The 23,472-nt window shown below is 42.4% G+C and overlaps 2 protein-coding genes across 3 annotated transcripts in view; both read right to left on the reverse strand.

Moving 5' to 3' along the window:
* Nucleotides 1-1,090, reverse strand: part of arhgef7b (Rho guanine nucleotide exchange factor (GEF) 7b) — an 89,824-nt gene extending 88,734 nt beyond the window's left edge. Inside the window, exon 1 of one of the 2 annotated variants that reach the window (XM_060898875.1) lies at nucleotides 539-1,090. In XM_060898875.1, the coding sequence (XP_060754858.1) occupies nucleotides 539-703 (165 nt within the window). In that variant the 5' untranslated portion in view covers nucleotides 704-1,090. The remainder of the gene's footprint in view (nucleotides 1-538) is intronic. The other variant, XM_060898874.1, reaches the window with a different exon arrangement.
* A 14,415-nt stretch (nucleotides 1,091-15,505) lies between these two features.
* The window catches only part of eif5b (eukaryotic translation initiation factor 5B), a 79,357-nt gene continuing 71,390 nt past the window's right edge, over nucleotides 15,506-23,472 (reverse strand). The window contains exons 22-24 of the mRNA XM_060898876.1: nucleotides 20,861-20,999; nucleotides 20,621-20,782; nucleotides 15,506-16,612 (exon numbers count right to left, since the gene is read on the reverse strand). Coding sequence (XP_060754859.1) covers nucleotides 16,505-16,612; nucleotides 20,621-20,782; nucleotides 20,861-20,999 — 409 coding nt within the window. The 3' untranslated portion in view covers nucleotides 15,506-16,504. The remainder of the gene's footprint in view (nucleotides 16,613-20,620; nucleotides 20,783-20,860; nucleotides 21,000-23,472) is intronic.

The following is a 23,472-nucleotide window of genomic DNA, read 5'->3' on the forward strand; positions in this document are numbered from 1 at the left end:
GTGAGAAAGAGAGTGCAGGCAGGGTGGAGCAGTTGGAGAAGGATTTGTGATAGGAAAGTCCCAGCAGAAGTGAAAGGTAAGATGTATAAGACAGTAGTGAGACCAGCTGTGATGTATGGATTGGAGACCATACCCTTAACGAAGAGACAGGAGGCAAAGTTGGAGGTGGCGGAGTTGAGGATGTCAAGGATTGCGATGGGAGGTTGGACAGGATAAGGAACGAGCACATCAGAGGGACAGCACATGTGGAGAGCTTGGGAATGAAGCTAAGAGAGATGAGACTGAGATGGTATGGGCACATCCTGAGAAGAGATGCAGAGCATGTTGGAAGGAGAAAGTTGAGGATGGAGCTGCCAGGCAAATGAAAACGAGGGAGGCCAAAGAGGAGATACATGGATGTAGTGAGAGAGAGAACATAAAAGTGGTAGAGAAGGATGTGGAAGACAGGGAGCAATGGAGACGAGAGATCTGCTGTGGCGAACCCTTATCAGGAGCAGCCAAAAGAATAGGATGCATGAGCGTAAGAAAGCAGCTTTACCGTGAGGAGCGAGCCGGGGCGCAGTCTCTCAAGCAGCCTACACAGCACCACACCATCCCTCAGCGAGCTCTGCAGGAAGCTCTCGGGATTCGACACGCGCTTTTTTGGCGACTCCAGCACACCGAGCGCGATAAGCCACGTAACCGTTTGCTCAGCCGGATTCATGGCAGTAAATAAACGTGCGTCCTTGAAGTTGGAGAAGAGGAAAATCAGAGCGCGCGCTCAGGGTTCGATCAAATACACATCCTGTTTTTCTCTCCAGCGCGAGACGTTTGAGGGACAGCTTGTGGATGATCCCTCCTTCTTTCTGGCTGCTGTGTGCATGACGATCTGCCTCGATTTGTCTAGTAGGGGTCTGGTTTCGTGCTCTGGTGCTTCCCCCAACTGCTTGGCAGGATGTCAGAGTGACCCCCCTCTCCTTTCCTCTCCTCTCCTTTCCTGTAGCCAAAATCAACAGAGGAAAAGTAACACGCCTATGGAGAGACTGATAGTGTACACATATGTGGATCTGTTTTCACTGCTGCTCCTAACAAGTGGCTGAAGTTAAAAATTAAAAGAAAGAAAGCAAGCTTTGGTTAAAACTGATACCCGCATGAAACTAGAGAAGACTTAGACAACCTTTATTGTCATTCAGTATGCAATAAGCCACTTATCCTGTTCTACAGGGTCGCAGGCAAGCTGGAGCCTATCCCAGCTGACTACGGGCGAGAGGCGGGGTACACCCTGGACAAGTCACCAGATCATCGCAGAGCTGACACAGAGACAAACAACCATTCACACTCACATTCACACCTACGGTCAATTTAGAGCCACAAGTTAGCCTAACCTGCATGTCTTTGGACTGTGGGGGAAACCGGAGCACCCGGAGGAAACCCACGCGGACATGGGGAGAACATGCAAACTCCACACAGGAAGGCCCTTGCTGCCCACTTGGCTCAAACCCAGGACCTTCTTGCTGTGAGGCGACAGTGCTCACCACTACACCACCGTGCCACCCGCAATAAGTGTACACAGAACGAAATTTCGTTGCAATTTGGCTCAGCCCAGAATTAAATATAAAAAAGTGTATATAGTATTTTTGCTGCTGCACAATTTAAAAGTGCAATAGTATAAAGTGACCTGTGGAATTAGGAAGTATAAACAGAAGTTTGGGTTTGGAGTTCAGGAGTCCGGTGACCTGGGGGGAAAAAAGCTGTTACAGAACCTGGTGGTCCTGCACCGAATGCTGCAGAACCTCTTTCCAGAGGCCAGGAAGGAGAACAGTCCATAGTGAGGGGTCACTGGTGATGTTTCTGGCTCGGGACATGCAGCACTTAGGTGCGATATATCTTGAATGGAGGGAAGAGAAGTCCCAATGGTTTTCTCCACTGTCCTCACCACTCTCAGAGTGCACTGCAGCCTCCACACCACACAGAGATGCAGCTGGTTAGAACGCTCTCTATGGTGCTTCTGTACAATGTAGTGAGGATGGGTGGTGGCAGGTGGGCTCTCTTCATCCTACGCAGGAAGTGCAGACGCTGCTGTGTCTTCTTGACCAGTGACACAGACCAGGAACTTGGTGCTATTGACCACCATAGCAGTGTTGTTGATGAGAAGTGGAGTGTGACTGGGCTGGTTCTTCCTGAAGTCAACAAATGATCTCTTTGGTTTTGTCCACGTTCAGGATCAGGTTAACATGCTCTCTCCATGTCAGTCTGGGTTTCATCAGAAAACCCTGATGAAACCCAGACTGACAAGGAGACAGCATGGCAAGTCAAGTTTATTTCTATAGCGCTTTTAACAATAGACATTGTCACAAAGCAGCTTTCCAGAATTTTCATGACTTTAAACATGAGCTAATTTTATCCCTAATCTATCCCCAATGAGCAAGCCTGTGGCGACGGTGGCAAGGAAAAACTCCCTCAGACAACATGAGGAAGAAACCTCGAGAGGAACCAGACTCAAAAGGGAACCCATCCTCATTTGAGTGAGAACAGACGACGTGATAACATTAACAGTTTTAACAAATTAGCATACAAGACTGATGTGTACAATATTGAATCTAAACAAAAACAAGCAAAAAAAAACTAGAAGGGCACTTGGTAAGTGTATCCCTCCATCAAGGCACATATCAACAAAAGTCATCAGGAGATGACATATCCTCCCCCCCCCCAGCCCACACATGAAATCCCTTTCCAAATTTTCCCAAGTTGAATTGGTTGCCATGGAAATACAGAAAAAAGAAAAAGAAAATCCTAAAATGTCAAAAAGCACAACTCTTCTAGTCACTTAACATAACTGTCAGGTTTCATGAAGAAATTCCTAATAGTTTTTGGAGTTATGCTCCGGAAACTAAAATGTTTACAGACGGAGCGATAGCTATATCCCCCTGCATTATATGCTGGGGAGGATAATATCAAAATATTACTTGAACCTCAGACAATACTAAAGCTGTATGCCAAAATTTCATAAACATCTGTTTACTACTTTTTCAGTTACGTTGAAAAAAAACCAGACAAAAAAGAAAAATCCTGGATCCACATACATGTCCAGATTTGGATCAAAATCTAAATAAATTGTTCCTTTGCCCATGACCCACCTTTCTTCAAAATTCATTCACTACTTTTTAAGTTACGTTGGGAACAGACGGAGGTGAAATCATAACCTCCATCAAAGTTGGCAGAGGTAAAAAGCAATGCCATCTCTCCACACTGAAAATGATTAGAAGCAGCAGCCAAGCCAAAGAGCCTTTATTTGTCATACGTACACTCAAGCACACAGTGAAATTTAACCCATCTGAAGCAGTGAACACACACAAGTGAGCAATGAGCACGCACACGTACCCAGAGCAGTGAGCAGTTATGCTACAGCACCCAGAGATCAGTTGTGGGTTAGGTGCCCTTGCTTAAAGGCACTTCAACCCAACCTCAGGCCACAGCTGCCTCATGTGAACCTAACTGCATGTCTTTGGACTGTGGGGAAAACCGGAGCACCCGGAGAGAATATCCACACAGAAAGGCCCCCGTCGGCCACTGGGTTCGAACCCAGAACCTTCTTACTGTGAGGTGACAGTACTACCCATGACACCACTGTGCTGCCCACCATGCCCATTAGGGATCAGGGTTGAAAGGTCTCAGCAAATTTTCCATTCTATGTACATTTCAAAAACCGCACTAAAGTCCTAAAACTACACTCTCGGAAAATAAAGCGCATTATATAATGTCAGATTATAAAAAGTGCATTATTTCTGGCCCTGAAAAGGTACACAGTTACCTTGAGGTCCAATAATGAGCCCTAGGGAGTACATTAGTGTAGACTGTACCTTGGAGGACAGATGTAGACTCCTATTGTACCCCTATTTTTGACCGTGTAGACCACAGATTTCAGAAATCAGACAAAGAGAAACTAATGAGAAACAAGTTCACAGTGGTGCGCACGCATTTCTAATTTGCATCATCTACAATACACCTTTTATAGAAACTCCCTGAGCCTGTTTTCACTCTTCCAATCTCTGCAGTACATCTTAAAACAGAAGTGGATCTGTACATTATAGATACCATCTGCACTTTTTCCTTTCTCGGTCATCGCCCAAAAAAAGGTTGGTTTTAGAAATGAATTGATTTCATTCTGATTATTTGAAAACTAAAAACTACATCTTGGTGGCCACTTAAAATAGCCTTACGCTAACCACCAGGCTTGTTTTTCCAGACGCAATAATATTCCAATTTGGCATGAAAGCCATGTCACGAACCCAAATTCAAATTTTATTGGTCTCTCACACACACACACACACCATGAAGCGAAAGGATTTTTACAACTGTCGAGTGACAAAAAAAAACAAACAAACCAGACTTTCCATTTCAAAAACAAAACAACAACAAAAAAACCCCAAAACATAGAAGTAGAATAAAAAAAAATAAGGACATAAAAGATGGATGGTTGAAAACGTGTGCGCAATACAGTGCTGCGCATCATCAAGCTGAGATAGTTGAAGTGAAAAAGCTAACATATATAATAAATATTTATAATTATTATACATATAAGACACTTTTTCCATGGAATAAAAACATGTATTCTATTCCCTTCTAGCAGGTTTATTGATGGCATACAATATTATCACATCACTTATCCTCCATGTATTACACCACTCTACCCAATGGAGAATGAGCGTGCAATATTGTTAAAATATTGCACATTGTCAAGACAACACGACGTCACACATCAGAGCTGATGCGAAGATCTAATGACAATGTTTCTGCTGCGCATGCGCACAGTCATTTATTTGTTGGCTGGGGGAGAGAGAGAGAGAAGATGGGGTTAATTCAGTGCTCACTAAATAAACAAACTGAAAACTGAAACTAAAAAAGACGCGCTGAACATCCGAAAGGCTACCAAAACTTCATTGTATTCTTCACGCCTATTTACAAGAGAAAAACATATCAACGGACATCGAAAAACTGGAAAAGAGACACATCGGAGACGTAAAACTTCCACGCTAGTGAGCGACTGACAGTTTGTTCACAAACATGGCCGCAAGGTTTGCTTCAATAAAAACGGAATATTTAAAGAGAAAGACACGCTGAACACCTGAAAGGCTACCAAAACTTCATTATATATTCTTCACGCATATTTACAAGAGAAAAACATATCAACGGACATCGAAAAACTGGGAGAGCGCGCAATAGCGGAAATATTGTCAAAGTTCTACTTGGACGTGAGGAAAAGTGACAGAGACTTTTACAAGAGGATGTCACTCGTGGACGTCACTCAGCAAAGCCTTTTTGTCTTGAACAACTGGAATGTAACAATTAACTATGACCAAAAGTAACTTTTGAACTTGAACTGTCAACCTGGATATAGCTCGTATACAAGTTGGGTTGTTCAGGCTTTTTGGACTTGTACCATTTTTACTGTTAGACCTTTGACTTTATACAGTACATTGGATCAGAATCAGCATTCAATATTGTTAAGTTATCCCCCGTTCGTAACTTTTTGTAAAATCTATAATTGTTCCATTGAATGTGTATAATAAGAATGGCTTTTTTCATGGTATATCAGATGTATTCCATTTCAACTATTCATCTTCGACTCATTCAATATCATGCTAGCTGAATGGAATATATCCGATATACCACTCAAAGCCAGCCAATATTATTTAAATATGGGATATAATATTCCAACTCTCACCTATGGTCATGAGCTTTGGGTAATGACAGAAAGAACAAGATCACGGATACAAGCGGCTGAAATGAGTTTCCTTTGCAGGGTGGCTGGGCGCTCCCTTAGAGATAGGGTGAGAAGCACAGTCACTCGGGAGGAGCTCGGAGTAGAGCCGCTGCTCCTCCACATCGAGAGGAATCAGCTGAGGTGGCTCGGGCATCTCTTTCGGATGCCTCCTGGACGCCTCCCTGGGGAGGTGTTCCAGGCATGTCCCCCCGGGAGGAGGCCCCGGGGAAGATCCAGGACATGCTGGAGGGACTATGTCTCTCAGCTGGCCTGAGAACGCCTCGGTGTTCTTCCCGAGGAGCTGGCCGAGGTGTCTGGGGAAAGGGAACTTTGGGCTTCCATGCTCAGACTGCTGCCTCCACGACCCGGCCCAGGATAAGCGGAAGACGACGAGACGAGAGACAAGATATGCTGTGAGTATTAACAGGTATGTCGGGGATGTGGGTGTTGTGGAAACAAATCCAAGGACCTGCCCTGGGTCTCGTCCTGTTTAGGATTGCGGTTTACTGTAATAAACCCTGATGGGATACATGAGTAATGGCCCAGGTACATACCACTGTGGAATGATGGTGATGAATTCCCTCATGAGAAAATCATATCTACATTTGACATGTAAGTAATATTTGATCACATTAAAAATATGGGAGAGTGCAACTGGCCATGTTATGCCCTGAAGCTCAACCCAGGTAAACATCTAGTGATCATACATGTGGGGGAATTGATTGAGAGAAAATGATATATGAAAAAGAAAAAAAATAAATAAAAACATGAAATAAATGTAAAAAATGTGTGTGACATTGTATACCACCTGGTGTCTAAAAACACATGGTGCAGTTCATGATTTTTTTTTTTAAGTTAGGATGAAAAAGCAAAAAGGCAACCAAGCTCACATTTCTGAAACTAAAAGTGGCTTGGGATTCACAAGCCATGGGCTAACAGTTGGAGAAGCAGCTTTGGGACCAAAAGGTCGCTGGTTGGATTCCCTGGACCAGCAGGAATGGTTGAAGTGCACTTGAGTAAGGTACCTAAACTTCAACTGCTCCCTGGGCTGCCCACTGCTGTTGTACGTCTCCCTGGATAAGAGCATCTGGTAAATGCCTGTAAATGTAATGAACCCTGACAGGACAGGATATTGTACATGTAGGACCACATCACCTGAGCAACCTGGCTCACAGAGCAACTCAGTCTTGATGAGGCTGTATGTTTACAACGTGGCCACTTTCAGCCCGAAACCACTTTCAAAGCTTTCCATTTACCAGTCAAGCTATGTTCCAACCCTCAACTATGGTCATGAGCTTTGGGTAGTGACCAAAAGGATGAGATCACAGATACAAGCAGCTGAAAAGAGCTTTCTCCATAGGGATCTCAGAGTAGAGCCACTGCTCCTTCATGTCAAAAGGAGTCAGGTGAGGTGGTTCAGGCATCGGATTAGGATGCCGCCTGAGTGCCTTTTCTTTGGAGGAGGTTTTCCAGGCACATCCAACTGGGAGGAGACCTCAGGGTAGACCCAGAACATGCTGGAGAGATCATTCATACAGTACATCATCTGGCCTGGGAGGACCTTAGAATCCCCCAGGAAGAACTGGAAAGCGTTGCTGGGGAGAGGGACACCTGGAATACCCTACTGCCACCACAACCCAACCTCAAATAAGCAGAATAAAACAGATGGATGGATGTTTGTTTAGCACCGAGTCACTTTTGGACCACAATACATTTGTCTTAACTGACCCTTATGTCGAAAACTCAACCATATTTGATCCTATCTCTCTATCTGGGAATGGCCTTCCTCAAACTCCATTTGTTAATCCTGACAAGTTACTACTTGATACTAATTATCCAGCCTACTCTAAATTGTCCATAGGTGTGAACCAGTGTGTGAATGGTTGTTTCCCAAGCCCGGAAATGGGAGGCCTGTGGAGAGGAAGGGTATAAAACTATGCTCCAAATTAATATGGCATGTGGATCAATAGGGTCTGCATGGCAGCAACCCCACGCACATAAGTAGGACAAGCTGGAAAAAGAGTGAGAACTAGTAATCCAGCAGGAGACTTTGTGGATGTGAGGCAGATGTTGGTTTACTACGCCCCCTCCTGGAGGACTTGACCATCACAGCTCTGTGTGAGTCTTCCAGAAACTGGTGCCACAAAGTTGTAAGCACACAACTGTATAGAATGTCTTCGTATGCTGGAACATTACAGTTTCCTTTCACTGGAACTACAGGGCCCAAACCTGTTCCAGCATGGCGATGGTCCTGTACACAAAAACCATGAAAACATGGTTCATCCAAGTCAGTGTAAAAGAACTGTGTCCTGCACAAAGCCCTGACCTCAACCCCTCTGAATACTATCGTCTAGAATGCACTGAAATGCTAAGTTAACCCTAGATCACTGCCTGATCTCACGAATGCTCTTGTAGCTGAATGAATACAAATCCCCACAAACACACTCCAAAATGTAGTGGAAAGCCTTTCCAGAAGAGTGGAGGTTACAACAGTAAGAGAGACTAAATCTGGAATGAGGCGTTCAGAAAGCATACATCAGTGTCATGGTTAGGGGTCTACAAACTTTCGGCCATGTAGTCAAGAAGACCAGATTGGATATTGGTTGGTTGGTTGATTGAAAGAAAGAACTACCTCTTGATTGACCTTGCAATACCAGGGGATGACAGGATTACAGAGAAGGACAAGTAGTAAGATAAATACCAGACCTTGAAATTTGAAATAAAGCAGATTTGGGAAATGAATAAAATGGAGGTTATTCCAGTAATTGTTGGAGCCCTTGGTGTGGTTACAAAGTGGATCTCAAAGATTGGTGTTTGAGGGCGGCACGGTGGTGTAGTGGTTAGCGCTGTCGCCTCACAGCAAGAAGGTCCGGGTTCGAGTCCCGTGGCTGGTGAGGGCCTTTCTGTGCGGAGTTTGCATGTTCTCCCCGTGTCCGCGTGGGTTTCCTCTGGGTGCTCCAGTTTCCCCCACAGTCCAAAGACATGCAGGTTAGGTTAACTGGTGACTCTAAATTGACCGTAGGTGTGAATGTGAGTGTGAATGGTTGTCTGTATCTATGTGTCAGCCCTGTGATGACCTGGCGACTTGTCCAGGGTGTACCCCGCCTTTCGCCCGTAGTCAGCTGGGATAGGATCCAGCTTGCCTGCGACCCTGTAGAACAGGATAAAGCGGCTAGAGATAATGAGATGAGATGAGATGGGTGTTGAAATTCGAACAGAGTTGCTGCAAAAGACTGCACTCTTGGGAACAGCCAGAATTTTAAGAAGGAGTACTACAAATGTAGTAAGGAGTGTGAACTGCAGGACCCTTGGTCATTTGTTATGACCCACTCCTGTATGTTAACTCTGACAACAAAAGATCAGTCTGGCTTTGAAGAAATAAATAATTTGTTAATTATACCAAGCTAGAATTTACACAAATACTGTACATTTTCCTATCATACTGGAATTAAGCAACAAGACTGGAACTTGACATGTTATCTTGAGGGATTTAAACCATCATCATGCTCATGCATCATGCCTTAGTACTATGTGAATGTCCACATAGCACTCCTCCCCCGAGTGCCCTCTTGGAAGAAAAGATCCAAGTGACGGTGAAAGTCATTATGAGGAACTGGATTCGGAGCAGGACTGGAAATTATAGTTAAGAAAAAAAAAAAAGGCACACATTCAGTGACTGATGCTCATGTATTAGTGTGATTATGTAAGGAATCAAATCTTGACTCCTGGCCCTCCTTAGTCAAAAGCGCAATAAAAAAAAACTTAACAATAGAGATTATCGCAAAGCAGCTTTACAGAATTTTAATGACTTAAAACATGAGCTAATTTTATCCCTAATCTATCCCCAATGAGCAAGCCTGTGGCGACGGTGGCAAGGAAAAACTCCCTCAGACAACATGAGGAAGAAACCTCGAGAGGAACCAGACTCAAAAGGGAACCCATCCTCATTTGGGTGATAACAGACAGCGTGATAACATTAACAGTTTAAACGGACAGCAGTATTATGTAAGGAATAACAGCAACTGTTCTTCAGGTAACCGAGAACATCAGTGCAAGTGATCAGACTTAACAAGAATACTGGAAATGCAGAGCTGAAGATGAGAAGACATCCACTGCAGCCTCCAATTCCTGGCATGGGTGACAGAAGTGGAACCTGGGGGGGGGTCGTCTGCTGTTGTAGCCTATCTACTACAACAATGTTTGAGTTCTGAGATGCTTTTCTGCTCACCATGGCTGGAAGGGCGGTTATGGTTACCGTAGCCCTTCCCATCAGCTCAACCCAGATTGGCCATTCTCCCCACACTTCCCTAATCAAGGCTTTTTTGGAGCCATCTTGTTTTCTGAGATACAAATGTAACAAGAACCTCATGACAACCAACCAGGCCCAAGTTTCCCAAAAGCATCACAGCACAAAAAGATAATTGCTAAATGGTAGAGCGAGCAGCACAATGAATACACACTCTCCGAGTTAAGATGCTCTTGGGAAACCCACCACCAGTTAATACCAGTAAAGGGACAAGTTTGTATTGGGATGGTTCAGAGAATGTTTCCCTAACATTATAGGAAAACTCCCAGGTTTATTCAAGGCTCATGGGGGTTCAAATAATTCAGCGGTTTCTGGAATGTTAGAGGAACGTTCTAGTGTTGCCAACTCCTTTCAAGGGAAAGTAGCTAAAGCAAAAAAAAAAAAAAATTCTTTAATACATTTTTCATAAAGAACTCCTCTTTGATTATGGTACCATGAATGAAACTTCTACACATTCACAGGACACAAAACTTTAATGAGGATGCAAACAAAAAGAAGCCGTGACTGAGTAGCGGTGAAGGAAATTGTTTGCTTGCTTTTAGTGCTTATAAAATGTCATCTCTCCAAAGAGGAGAAAAGGGGGGAAAAAAAAGAAAAAGGTGAGAGTATGGGAGAAATAGTGGTGGGCAGTGATGGGTCATAAGCACAAACACAGTCAGGTGTTACACACTGATGGTCGGTGGAGCATGTAGAACAATATAAACTTGTATAATAGCAGCTGTGATAGCTGTCCATCACCAACATGCTGGAAAAGTTGCCAGATTTATTGCTAGTCTTTTTTTAAGTTCCTAAAGGGGGTCTAAAAAAAAAAAAAAATAAGTCTCCAAACCGTGTGACAAAGGCCCCATCCACACGGCAACGGATTCAGGTGAATCTGATGAAATTGTTTATCGTTTCGGCCTGGCGTCCACACGGCACCGGCGTTTTGGGTGCCCCAAAATGAAATCTTTTGAGAACGGGTTCCAGAGTGAAAAAAAAAATCTGGCAACGGCGCCGTTGCGAAGTCGTCTGGATGAGTAGAACGGATTTGTTTACGATGACGTCACAACCACATGACTGTCAGTGCTTCACGCCGGGTAGAAGTGTAACAAACTCGATGCGAGTTGTCAACAAATCCTATAACTTGGTTCATGAAACGCGCTTACAAAATATTCACTGTGAATATTTATTGTGTAATGGTGCAAAGTGAGAGAGAGAGAGAGAGGGAGAGAGAGAGAGAGAGAGAGAGAGGGAGAGAGCAAGAGAGAGAGAGAGAGAATAGCCCTTAGGGCAGAGTCTTTAATCCAAACACTGCGGAAGCAGTACCAAACCGCGCACTGCCCGTACGCTTTCCAAAAACAAAAACAATCCCGCCAGCAAACACAGGAAAAAAAAAAAAAGGAGCGATTTCGCGTCTTCAGATGTTGGTTTAAGTCCGACAATACATTCCTCAAAAAGGGCGTAGAAGAACAAATTAATCCATCAACGTGTAGCATTCAATTTATTCCGGACCATTAAAGAATTCTGGAGGATATCAGAATGTTGGCGTACCGGCTTCCATCTACCCCCATTCATTCCTCTTTCCGCGTCTTTCGTTTTACGCTACTGATTAATAATCAAAACTTTATGTGGCTAATGCTACAGAAGAAGGGGTTTATGCGCATGTGTCTACTTCTATTGTTTTGGTGTCTCCGATGGGACCGTCTTACAGCGCACGTAGAGGTGTGGCATGTGTATTGCATCGTTTTCAGCAAGCCTTGTGTTGCCATATGTACCTGATATTTTACTGATCCGTTGCCCATGTGGACGCGATATTTAAAAAAAAAAAAATCTCGTTGCCGTTGTCGTGTGGATGTAGCCAAAGTCTCCAATTTGGCAACACTGTCTCCAAACTACTCCAGGCCACCGTATGATTATTTAAAAAAAAAAAAAAAAAAAGTTATAAAGAATATTAGGGGAATGTTCTCAGAACCATAACGCACAACAGATGAACATTAAAGAAAACTTCTCTGGGAAACTGAAATGGAACCAAGAGAATGTTTCCAGAATGGTTTTAGAACCAATTAACTGGTAGCTGGACAGCCAGATTATTGGGCAATATATCAAAAAGTTAAAGGGAAAAATCCACTCCGAACAAATTAATTCCATATTTACAGTGGTGCTTCAAAGTTTGTGAACCCTTTAGAATTTTCTATATTTCTGCATAAATATGACCTAAAACATCATCAAGATTTTCACACAAGTCCTAAAAGTAGATAAAGAGAACCCAGTTAAACAAATGAGACCAAAATATTATACTTGGTCATTTATTTATTGAGGAAAATGATCTAATATTACATATCTGTGAGTGGCAAAAGTATGTGAACCTTTGCTTTCAGTATCTGGTGTGACCCCCTTGTGCAGCAATAACTGCAACTAAACGTTTGCGGTAACTGTTGATCAGTCCTGCACACCGGCTTGGAGGAATTTTAGCCCATTCCTCCGTACAGAACAGCTTCAACTCTGGGATGTTGGTGGGTTTCCTCACATGAACTGCTCGCTTCAGGTCCTTCCACAACATTTCGATTGGATTAAGGTCAGGACTTTGACTTGGCCATTCCAAAACATTAACTTTATTCTTCTTTAACCATTCTTTAAACTGGAGCTTTTTTTATTTTCTCTCCTTTTTTTATTTTAATTTTTCTTCTTTTTTCTGTGTTTGATGTTTGAGTGTTTTTGTCCGCCGGTTGTGGTGTAGCTCCAGACCCAGTTTTGGGCGTCGGTTCCCTCTAAGCCTTGGTTCACTGTGGGTGATACTTGTGCTCCCAGCTATGGACTGCAGTGAGCTCACTGCTCATTTTAACATTGTGGTTGTCCAGCGCTCTGTGCTTTAATGCTTGATGTGATGTTCCGATGTGATGTTGCTTGGTGGCGTTGCGGCAGCTGTGTAGGTGGTTTGGGACACACCAGCGCTCTGCGTGGCGGTGCTTCTGTGCTCGCTTTGTGGATCCATGGCGTGGTGTTCGAGCGATGTTGCTGGCGGCGTCACAGCGGCTGTGCTGGAAATGTGGGACTTGTTTTTGTTCGCCTTTTGGTGGGACTGTGGCTGCTACACCACTGGAATGATATCCTGACCTCTATTTGGTGGACTTTTTTTCTTTTCTTTTTTCTGCCTATTATTGTAAAGCGACCTTGGGTTTTGAGAAAGGCGCTATATAAATTGAACATAATATTATTTGGTAGAACGACTTGTGTGCTTAGGGTCGTTGTCTTGCTGCATGACCCACCTTCTCTTGAGATTCAGTTCATGGACGGATGTCCTTACATTTTCCTTTAGAATTTGCTGGTATAATTCAGAATTCATTGTTCCATCAATGATGGCAAGCCATCCTGGCCCAGATGCAGCAAAACAGGCCCAAACCATGATACTACCACCAGCATGTTTCACAGATGGGATAAGGTTCTTATGCTGGAATGCAGTGCTTTTTCTCCAAACACAACACTTCTCATTTAAACCAAAAAAGTTCTATTTTGGTCTCATCCGTCCACAGATGAGACCCATCCACATCCGTGGCTTTCTCCTTGCAACCCTGCCATGCACACCGTTGTTCAGTGTTCTCCTGATGGTGGATTCATGAGCATTAGCCAATATGAGAGAGGCCTTCAGTTGCTTAGAAGTTACCCTGGGGTCCTTTGCGACCTCGCCGACTATTACACGCCTTGCTCTTGGAGTGATCTTTGTTGGGCGACCACTCCTGGGGAGGGTCACAATGGTCTTGAATTTCCTCCATTTGTACACAATCTGTCTGACTGTGGATTGGTGGAGTCCAAACTCTTTAGAGATGGTTTTGTAACCTTTTCCAGCCTGATGAGCATCAACGACGCTTTTTCTGAGGTCCTCAGAAATCTCCTTTGTTCGTGCCATGATGCACTTCCACAAACATGTATTGTGAAGATCAGACTTTGATAGATCCCTGTTCTTTAAATAAAACAGGGTGCCCACTCACACCTGATTGTCATCCCATTGATTGAAAACACCTGACTCTAATTTCACCTTCAAATTAACTGCTAATTCCAGAGGTTCACATACTTTTGCCACTCACAGAAATGTAATATCGAATCATTTTCCTCAATAAATAAATGACCAAGTATAATATTTTTGACTCATTTGTTTAACTGGGTTCTCTTTGTCTACTTTTAGGACTTGTGTGAAAATCTGATTATGTTTTAGGTCATATTTATGCAGAAATATAGAAAATTCTAAAGGGTTCACAAACTTTCAAGCACTACTGTATAACTAGAAGGCCATGTGGTAGAGTGGATACCTCCACCAAAATCACCACTTGGATAATACTAAAGCTACACACTGAAGGTCATCAAAATCTGATGAAATTTACTACTTTGAGTTACGTTAGGAACAGACAAAGGTGAAAACAACCTCCTGCAACAAAGTTGGCGGAGGTCATTAATATACTGTAGAAAAGATTTGACTAAATACTCTTTCAACTAAAAACATTTTTCACCCCATCAACACGTCGCTCCATTTTCCCCTTTGGTTAACAGATTCCTAACATCACCCACAATGCTGTTCAGCTGCTCGCCAACAGCGTGGTCACTGGGTAATTCATATCTGGTGAATAGTGCGAGGTGAAAGAAGCTCTTGTTCTTGAGGACATGAGCACAGCAGAGAATCGCCAGCTTCTCAAAGAAACAATGAAAATACAGCACCAAGAATCTAGCTACAGACTCACTAAGCACACATCAGTTACTTCAATATTTAACAGTTATTCCACCAAATAAAGTCGTACATGAGCCGACAGCTGACGAGGCGCGAAGCACCGCGTCGGCTATAAGCCGTGCATGACGAGATTGAATGTAATGACTGTTTTATTCTATCTACAGGTCACTGGATTTTGAGAAACAGCATTTTTCTTGTTTGTAAATTCGATAAATAAAAACTTTATCCAAAATGTCCAACAAAATAATTTCTGCTTAGAATGTAAACAAACTGGTGAAATGACCGGAGCAATGTGTGAAAAATGCAATAATTACTGGAAAAAAAAATTAATTCTTCCCATCAAATACTTCATTCCATATTTTGTTGCTTTTTTTTTTTGGGGGGGGGGGGGGGGGGGTTGTTTTTGAGTAGATTTTTAATTTTATTTATTTATTTTTTTATCTCGTCCTTGGTTGGTTCAGCAAAACGCTCCACCATTTTGTTTTTCCTCTACTCACGGTACATGAGCTAATAGCCTAGTAGTAGAGTAGCCAATCACAGTGTGCAACTGCTCATATCCAGTGAATGCGGATAGAATAATTAAACATATTTCAGGGAGAAGGTTTCCTTTTAAATCTTGTGTAGTACACAGTACATATTGATGCAGTATACCAATTTGAACCGAAGCTCTCCACCTTGAAATGACGCAGGTGTTTCAGAAAGTGTTTCTCTTCATGCGGTTAAGATGAGAACAATTAAACATCGGGACAAACTTACATGCTTCAAATACAACTCCTATAAATATGCCATCTCTTTATTGGTAATTAAATCTACAATTATTTTTCCTTTTCATTTATGGGAATTGAACTTTTTAACCAAATGAACAAAATCTCAGTCAAGCCAGGCACAAGGCAGTGTCAAGTGTAGTGGCAAAAACCTTGCGACAAATAACAGTCACAAAGGAGCATAAAAGACTTGCATTCCAGGGCCAAAAGAGGGAGGCTTTATATTTATAAAAAAAAGGGGGGGGGGGGGGGGGGGGGAAACTGACCAGGTATAATTACTAAATGTCTAAAATCCTTTTTTTTTTTTTTAAATTCAAGTCCAACAAGTGAAATCCCCACTTGCCTTCATTCCCCCTCTCCGACACTACACGGTGTGATGAACGCATGTACAGTGTGTGATTTGATGGAGTGTCATCACCACCGACACTAAAGAAACTGAGCGTGCAAAACTGGCACTACATCTCAACCCAAACATGTTAACATTGCTATTAATTCACGAAAGCCAGCAGGAGCCAGTCAGCATTCAATAACAACAACAATAACCGCAACGACGACGACGCTAATGCCTTCTTGTTCGCCTTCATCCATCATGAGCTATGTTAGCACTTTTGGGTGGTGTATTTCTCTAAATCTTCCTTAAAATCAGCTCCACACTCCAGGGAAACTAAAAACAGGCGGATCAGAAATAACAGGCACGTCTGGAATAGTGTGTAAATGTTTCTCTAACAGTCACTGTTAAAACAGTGGTAATAGTTTCAGTTTCTCACAGAAAAACCTTTTTTTTTTCCTCTTTTCTTCTTTTTCTGTCGTCTCCACCACTCATAAAGGAGGAGATGGAGGGAAAACAGGGAGGGGCATGTCTCGACTCTGGACACACCCACATTTGTGTGTGTGTGTGTGTGTGTGTGTGTGTGTGTGTGTGTGTGTGTGTGTGAGAGAGAGAAAGATCTCAGCATGTAGGTCAGTTTGAAAGTCATGTGAAAGTGTGCACGCGCTCAGATAATTTCAAAAGTTTTCTTCAGCTCCATGATTAGCTGCCAGTCCGACTTCTGCATCTCGTCTCTGAACCAGTTCTTCAGAGCGTCGATGGACTGACGGGTAATCTGCGAGGTTAAAACACAAACAAACAAATAAAGCAGAGTCAATGAGACAGTCATCAGTTTCTCCCTGTTTACCGACCTGCCCCGTGTCTGAAATCGCTCACTCGTTCACTATAGGGAATTACTGTATAGAGGACTATATCGTGAGCTCATTGGTAAATGAAAAAACCCTTTTGGGCACTACTCCGTCATGCTGTTATTTACGTCATTACTGTCGCACAATTAAAACGTGCCAGATCAGTCGGCTGGTGCGTTTTCAAAATAATAAATACATGCGTGTATTTTTGTGATAAAGCCATATTATACTGAGCGTATCATTTCCCACATTAATCAATACAAAGTACCTGCATCTTTCAGTTCTTCTAAATCAAGGCTGAATACTTTCTTCTTTGCCGCTGCCTTTTATTAAATCCAGGGCTTTGAACCGGTTCAAGGAACGAAAACGAAAACCAGGAACTTTTTCTATTTCACATGGAACAGAAACGAAACCAGAAACTTTATTATTTTTTATGTTCCGGAACAGAAACGCTTATTAAAAATAATGGTAACCGGTTAATACCGGTTTTTATTTCGTTCCTCAAAGTTTCCGTAGCCTACAAATAAAAAAAGTCATTCTTCTCCTGCGCAAGTTTCTATGACCCGCTGGGGTTCACTTCCTGTGTGACGTTCGCTGACTGAATGGAGAGAGCGGGAGGGTGGACTACTATCACGTCTCCACATCTTAAATAAGAGGTAAATATTGCAGTCTATCGTTATTCAAAAACGTCAATTTCAAACACGATATCAATATATTTGTCCACGTTAATGAGAGGCTCGCGAACATTAAATGACGTTAACCTCTGTTAGCCTATCAATGCATAGGGCCTGACTAGCCTTTGGTAACACACTAAACAAATTCTCTTTCATTTTTGGCACTTTTTCTGTTTGTGTAGATGGGAAGACATACTGAGAATCCAAATCGCCAACATTTGAAAAAAATAATTGTTTTGAATTATTTCTTGTCTTATTTAATGAAGGTTGTAATAGAATTAGCCTACATTTGGCTTAAGCTGGATGAGACAGAGACATAATTTTATAGCCATTTGTTAAACAGCTGACAGGGAACGTAATTAACCGTTCCGGGAACTAAATTTTTTTTGTTCTAACCGGTTCGGGAACGTCTATTTAATGGTGGAACCCAAAACCGGAAGCGTTAAAATTCCGTTTCTGTTCGGAACGAACCAATAGGAAAAAAATTCTGGTTCAAAGCCCTGATTAAATCAAATTTGAGTCTTTTGATTTGATTTCTTTCAGCACGACCGCAATGCATGATGGGATATATTGCTTTGGTTAGTGACCATCGGTTGTACACTACTTTTCGTGATGCATTGTGGGATACTTTGAGTGCACTGTATAGGGTGTAATAATGCTCACTATACATTCGGACAGCACTACAAAATGGCGAACTCAATATATAGTCCACTATATAGTGAGTAGGGAGCGATTTCAGACACAGGGCTGGATTCACGCTGCATTTGACTAAAGTAGCAATGACTGGACATTTTTTAAAGTACTTGAATTATTAAAAAAAAAAAAAAAAAAAAAGGTGAAGCTCTGAATTGAAAACTTGTTTAAATTTTGTAAAGCTGTCTCAAAAAAAAAAAACCAAAAAAAAAAAATTGAAAATCCAGCATTTTATAAAATGTCAATTTCTGTCCATTGTCCCAGTCACAAACCAGCAACTGTTTTCCATTGGTTTAATTTTTCATTCATGAGAAAAAAAAAACAAAAAAACCTCAATCAGAAATTAATAGACCAAAAATAGACGTAGAATTTTGAGTATCAGGGTAAGAATTACAGATAAAGGCTTCTTCTTGTATCTTACAATTAAGCACCTAGAAGGCTTAAAAGTAATCCGTCAATGAAATTGGTCCATCCTTTGTATTTAAGCATAACAGCCAGAGTTTAGCGGGTATGTCCTGTTTAAATTGTGGACACCGAGCATGACTAACGATGGTGGTGCTCGAATGCGCCGTGTATCAGAGGGTCAAACTTTTGTTAATTTTCTTCAAAACAGTATTACTGATATTTATACACCTTCTCATTTTTTCATCACAGAAAATCACTGATTTTTAGGAAGGGTACAAAATTTTCCGATCTTTCATGGGCACGAGACGGCAAAGTGTTCAGTCAATTTTATTGGAAAAATCAAGTCAACATGAGAGATTTTGACCACTAGGTGGGAATCATGAGTTTCAAGCTGATTGAACCAATAGTGAGTGAGCTGGAAGCAACAAAAACCCACACAAACTGGTGACATACGGCCCTTTTCCACTACCCTTTTTCAGCTCACTTCAGCCCAACACGGCTCGCGTTTCGGCTACCTCAGAGCAGCACGACTGAGCTCACTTCAGCCTTAAGGCCAATTTATGCTGACAACGCAGTCCTCGCAGACGGCGTCGCAGATGGCGTCTGCGTAGCCCCCCCACCTTCGCAGACGCTCTGCGCGCACCTCCCAAAAATTGTGACCACCGCAGAAGCCTCGCAGACAGCGTCGCAGATAAGAGGGCTCTGATTGGTCCACTCTACATCTGCTGTACACGCACTTCCGCTTCCCTGCTTTCCCGGTTTGGTTTGTTTTCACGACCGCCATTTTTAAAAACACGAGCGAAGATGGAGCAGCACGAAGAGCGGTTGATCGAGGAAGTACGTACATCTATACGACTCCAGTTCTAGTCATTATAAGTAACCAGAGGATAAACACTCCACTAACCACACCCACCAACTACTCCTAGCGATTTCGCGACCCCTTGCGTTGTGGCGGTGAATAACATCGCGCACGCCTATTACTCCCCGCTCAACGATAAATTACAACTGTCTGTGAAAAGCTGTCTGCGAAAGCCTTGTCGCAAGAGCATGCAGAGGCCCTTACTCAGCACCCAAAACTCGCACGGTTTTGGAGTGGGGCTGAAGTGAGCCCAACCGAGCCGAGTGGGGCTAGGGGCATGAGGAGACACTTCCCTGTGCACTGATTGGTGAGGAGGCGTGTCCTCACATGCCCACATACGCCCCGCGAGCACGCTGGGATCTGTAAACACCGTAAACCTGGAAGAAGAAGAATTATGAAGCCTTATGCGCCTCGCCTCATCTATACGCTCTTGCCAGTATCTGTTGGCGTTGTCGGTGACAACAAGCCACAGCACCAAGACCAGCAACACTAACGACTCCATGTCCTCCATGTTTATTGTTTACTATCCGGGTCGTGAGACTACCGCTTAAAAGGTCACTGATGTCACTGTTTGTGCCGCCTAACGACATCACGTGACGTCCACCCACTTTCGCCAACTCCACCCAATGTGTCCACCCACTTCCAGCCAGCACGGTTCAGCGCAGTTGTAGTCGAAACGCAACTCCAACAGCCCCACTCAGCTCGACTCAGCACGGCACGGCTCAGCCCGACTCAGCCGCGTTGGTAGTGGAAAAGCCCCAATAGATCACTTTTTTTTTTTTTATTAAAAAAATAAATAAATGTGGCACCTGTGAATTCAGTATATTGTTAAAACTCATCATGATGCCACACAAAATTAACAATATATTCCGTAAGTGTTATTTATTCTTGAATCGACACTAGTTTTATGTAGATTAAACACATTTAAATGTCTTTAAAAGCCAAACGAAACATGCCGTTCTCTCATATAAACGTACAGGAGGTTCATCAGCGCAGCGACACGCCGTCAAGCCTAACTAAAAGATCACAGCCTGGAATTTACAACCTCTCACTCAGAACAACCACAGAAAAATTGCCATACATTCACCAAAAATAACGTTACCACCAAATTTTTTTTTTGCATGGTAAATAGAGCGATCACAGGGCTACAATAAACAACCAAGTTTATTTAGTCAAGCCTTTTGATATTGAAGTGTTAAATGTGATTTTTAGCTTGCGCAACCTGATTGTAAAACAACCCCTAACTGAATTAACTATTCCTTTTAATTAGAATCATGCCACACACCATGCAAACACGTTCTCACCTTACTAACGATGATATCTACAGCCTCGAAATGACGGCCGTACATCTTGGGCGACTCTCCGGGAATCGGCTCGATCTTCACGCAGATCTCCTGCCCTTTCTTCGCTATATCCACTGGCTTGTGGTTCACCTCAATACCGGTCACGATGCCAATCTCCACGAACTGAACAAAGATCACAATAGGGATAGGCACCAGTGCAAGGAGGCGTGAAATAGTCAGTTAACCAAACCACACACTTACCGCTTTACTCGGTACACACAGCAGGGTGCCCGTCCTCAGTACACCTGCCTCCACGTTCACTCCCATGACTATCGGGTCTCTGGAGTTAAAGATGAACTGAGGCAAGATGCGCAGCTTACAGGGGAACACCGCTACGTGCCTAGTGGAGTGAGCAAAAGATAGGGACGGAGAAAGGTTATTGTTCCGCACGCATACCATCTTCCCCTTCTGGAAAATCATTCCCAACAGTTAATTTATTTATAACAAAGGACAACATGACATTAACTGAACGTGTATACCGTATTTTTCAGACTATAAGTCGCACTTTTTTTCATGGTTCGGCTGGCCATGCGACTTATACTCCGGTGCGACGTATATATATATATATTTTTTTTTCACTGCGGAATAACTGGAGCTGATGCTGAGTCTGACGACAGCCACGCAGAAGAGGAAACGGCACTTCATCTGCCGCTGGAGGCAGAGTTGTTCAGAAGCGACACCGAGGATGAGGAATTCAATGGATTTGCTGATTTGGAGTGAAATCATCAGCTTGATAAACTTGATTGACCTGTGTTTTATTATTAATGATAGGCCTATAGTTATTTAAATAAGTGATGTAGTGATTTTAGGCAGTGCTTAATTTGTGAAGTGGGAGGTCCCAGAACGCAGGAGGTGGGTGCGTCCGGCGACTCAAAAAAAAAGGCGGGGGATGGATTACTATAACTTTACGCACATGCGCTTATTGTGTGTGTAAAATAATAATAATAATAATAATAATAATAATATCAGACATTATGATCTTAGAAAACGCTTTAGTGACAAACAGTTACAGACAGTAATATGTCGTGATATTATATATTTTTTTTTTAAAGATAGTTTTTTATTAGTCTATATATTAAATTATATATTACATTTATCTTCTAAAATAACAGACTGTACTCATCACAGCCGGTTTATTTCACCGTTGGAGATCAGATCACACAAGACATGAGTTAAATGACTCATTTTAAGGACTTAAGTAGGGGATTTAAAAGCGGTTGTTGTTTTTTTTTTTTCACTAGACGGTTGTTTTTACTACCGTACCTGTCTTTGGAGATGATATACCTATAGCCTACTTGACCTCTGATTTGATGAAATAAAATTCGACAAAAATGAAGAATGACACTCCTCGATGATGACTACAGCTTTAATAACACAGATGAAAGAGCCATGGGGCGATAATAAGCCCTACCGGTAAAAATATTCTAAAAGCAAACTGATTAATGCATCAGTAATAGGCTACTAATATTAGTTATAATAATAATAATAATAATAATAATAATAATAATAATATAGACTATTAGTAATAACGATAGTGATAGTATTAAAGATAGTAGTAGATATTTAAAATAATCAGACTAGGCTACTTACAGGGCAAAGGGTGCGTTATCACTGCTCAGCTGTTCATTTATTAAATAAACAATGCAGTCGAGCAGTAGCCACGCGCTGCTTATCAGATACAATCACAGATTCTATGGATAGAATAACCCGTCAAAAAAGTGCGACTTATAGTCCGGTGCGACGTATATATGTTTTTTTCATCTTCATAATGCATTTTTTGGCTGATGCGACTTAAACTCCGGAGCGACGTATAGTCCGGAAAATACGGTATTTCCGGGCCAAACAAATGTTTTAGGTCAAGTGATTATAGAAATGCATCAGACAAAATCAGATCCATTCTGATCTTCCAAGTGACGTCAAAGCAAAATAGAAACCTGGATGTTGGCCATGTTGGTGGAGGTACAAATGCAGGGTCAAGTTAGCCTAGTAAACTAGACCCACCCGCCTAGCGGCCAAAAATATTTTTGCCTACGAGTGGGTCTAGCCTCGCACCATATCAACAAAACACCCCGGGCATCAAATTGTGCCCGCCAATCACAACGCAAGGTTTTTGTTTGGATTCTTTGGGCGGGCTTTTGCAGGAGTGACGACAAAGGTGCGCGACGCTGGAGAAAGCACAACAGGAAAGATGGCAATGGCTAGTGAACAGCGCGCGTTTGACTCCGCTTTGGAATCAGTTTTAGAAGAATTAGACTTGGAGTTTTCGTTGAAACATGAGCAGGAAGAGGCTCTCCGCTCATTCCTTTTCAAGAAGGACGTTTTCGCTGTTTTGCCAACCGGCTATGGCAAAAGTCTGATCTACCAGCTGGCTCCGCTCGTAGCCAAAAGGATGGGGCTAGTTTGTGCAGTACGAAGAATTAATAAACAGCTTTGAAACATTACTTTTTGATTGTTTCTTATTTTCCTGTTATTTTAAATTTAAGGGAAATTATTTCACCAAACACCACTAAATAAAAATAAAAATTCTCAAAAACAGTTTAAGCAAACCCTTGAAAAACACTTAAAAAAAATAAGAGTGTATGTTAAGTATGTGGTACAGACTCCAAACTTGTGGTCATTATCTCAACTTCTTAATATCTAGAACCTGTTTATTAATTAATACGCATTTTGAAAAATTATTTCAAGGCCTCCCCCACTGCTTTCTGTCGCTCGGACTACGTCACAGTCACTGTTGCGCTGATTGGTCAGAGCGTTGGCCTATACGCACAGAGACAGTTTGAAAGACAGCGGGTTGTTCCTACCCATACCCTTCG

The sequence above is a fragment of the Neoarius graeffei genome, chromosome 18 (genome assembly GCF_027579695.1).
Source record: "Neoarius graeffei isolate fNeoGra1 chromosome 18, fNeoGra1.pri, whole genome shotgun sequence".
NCBI lineage: Eukaryota > Metazoa > Chordata > Actinopteri > Siluriformes > Ariidae > Neoarius > Neoarius graeffei.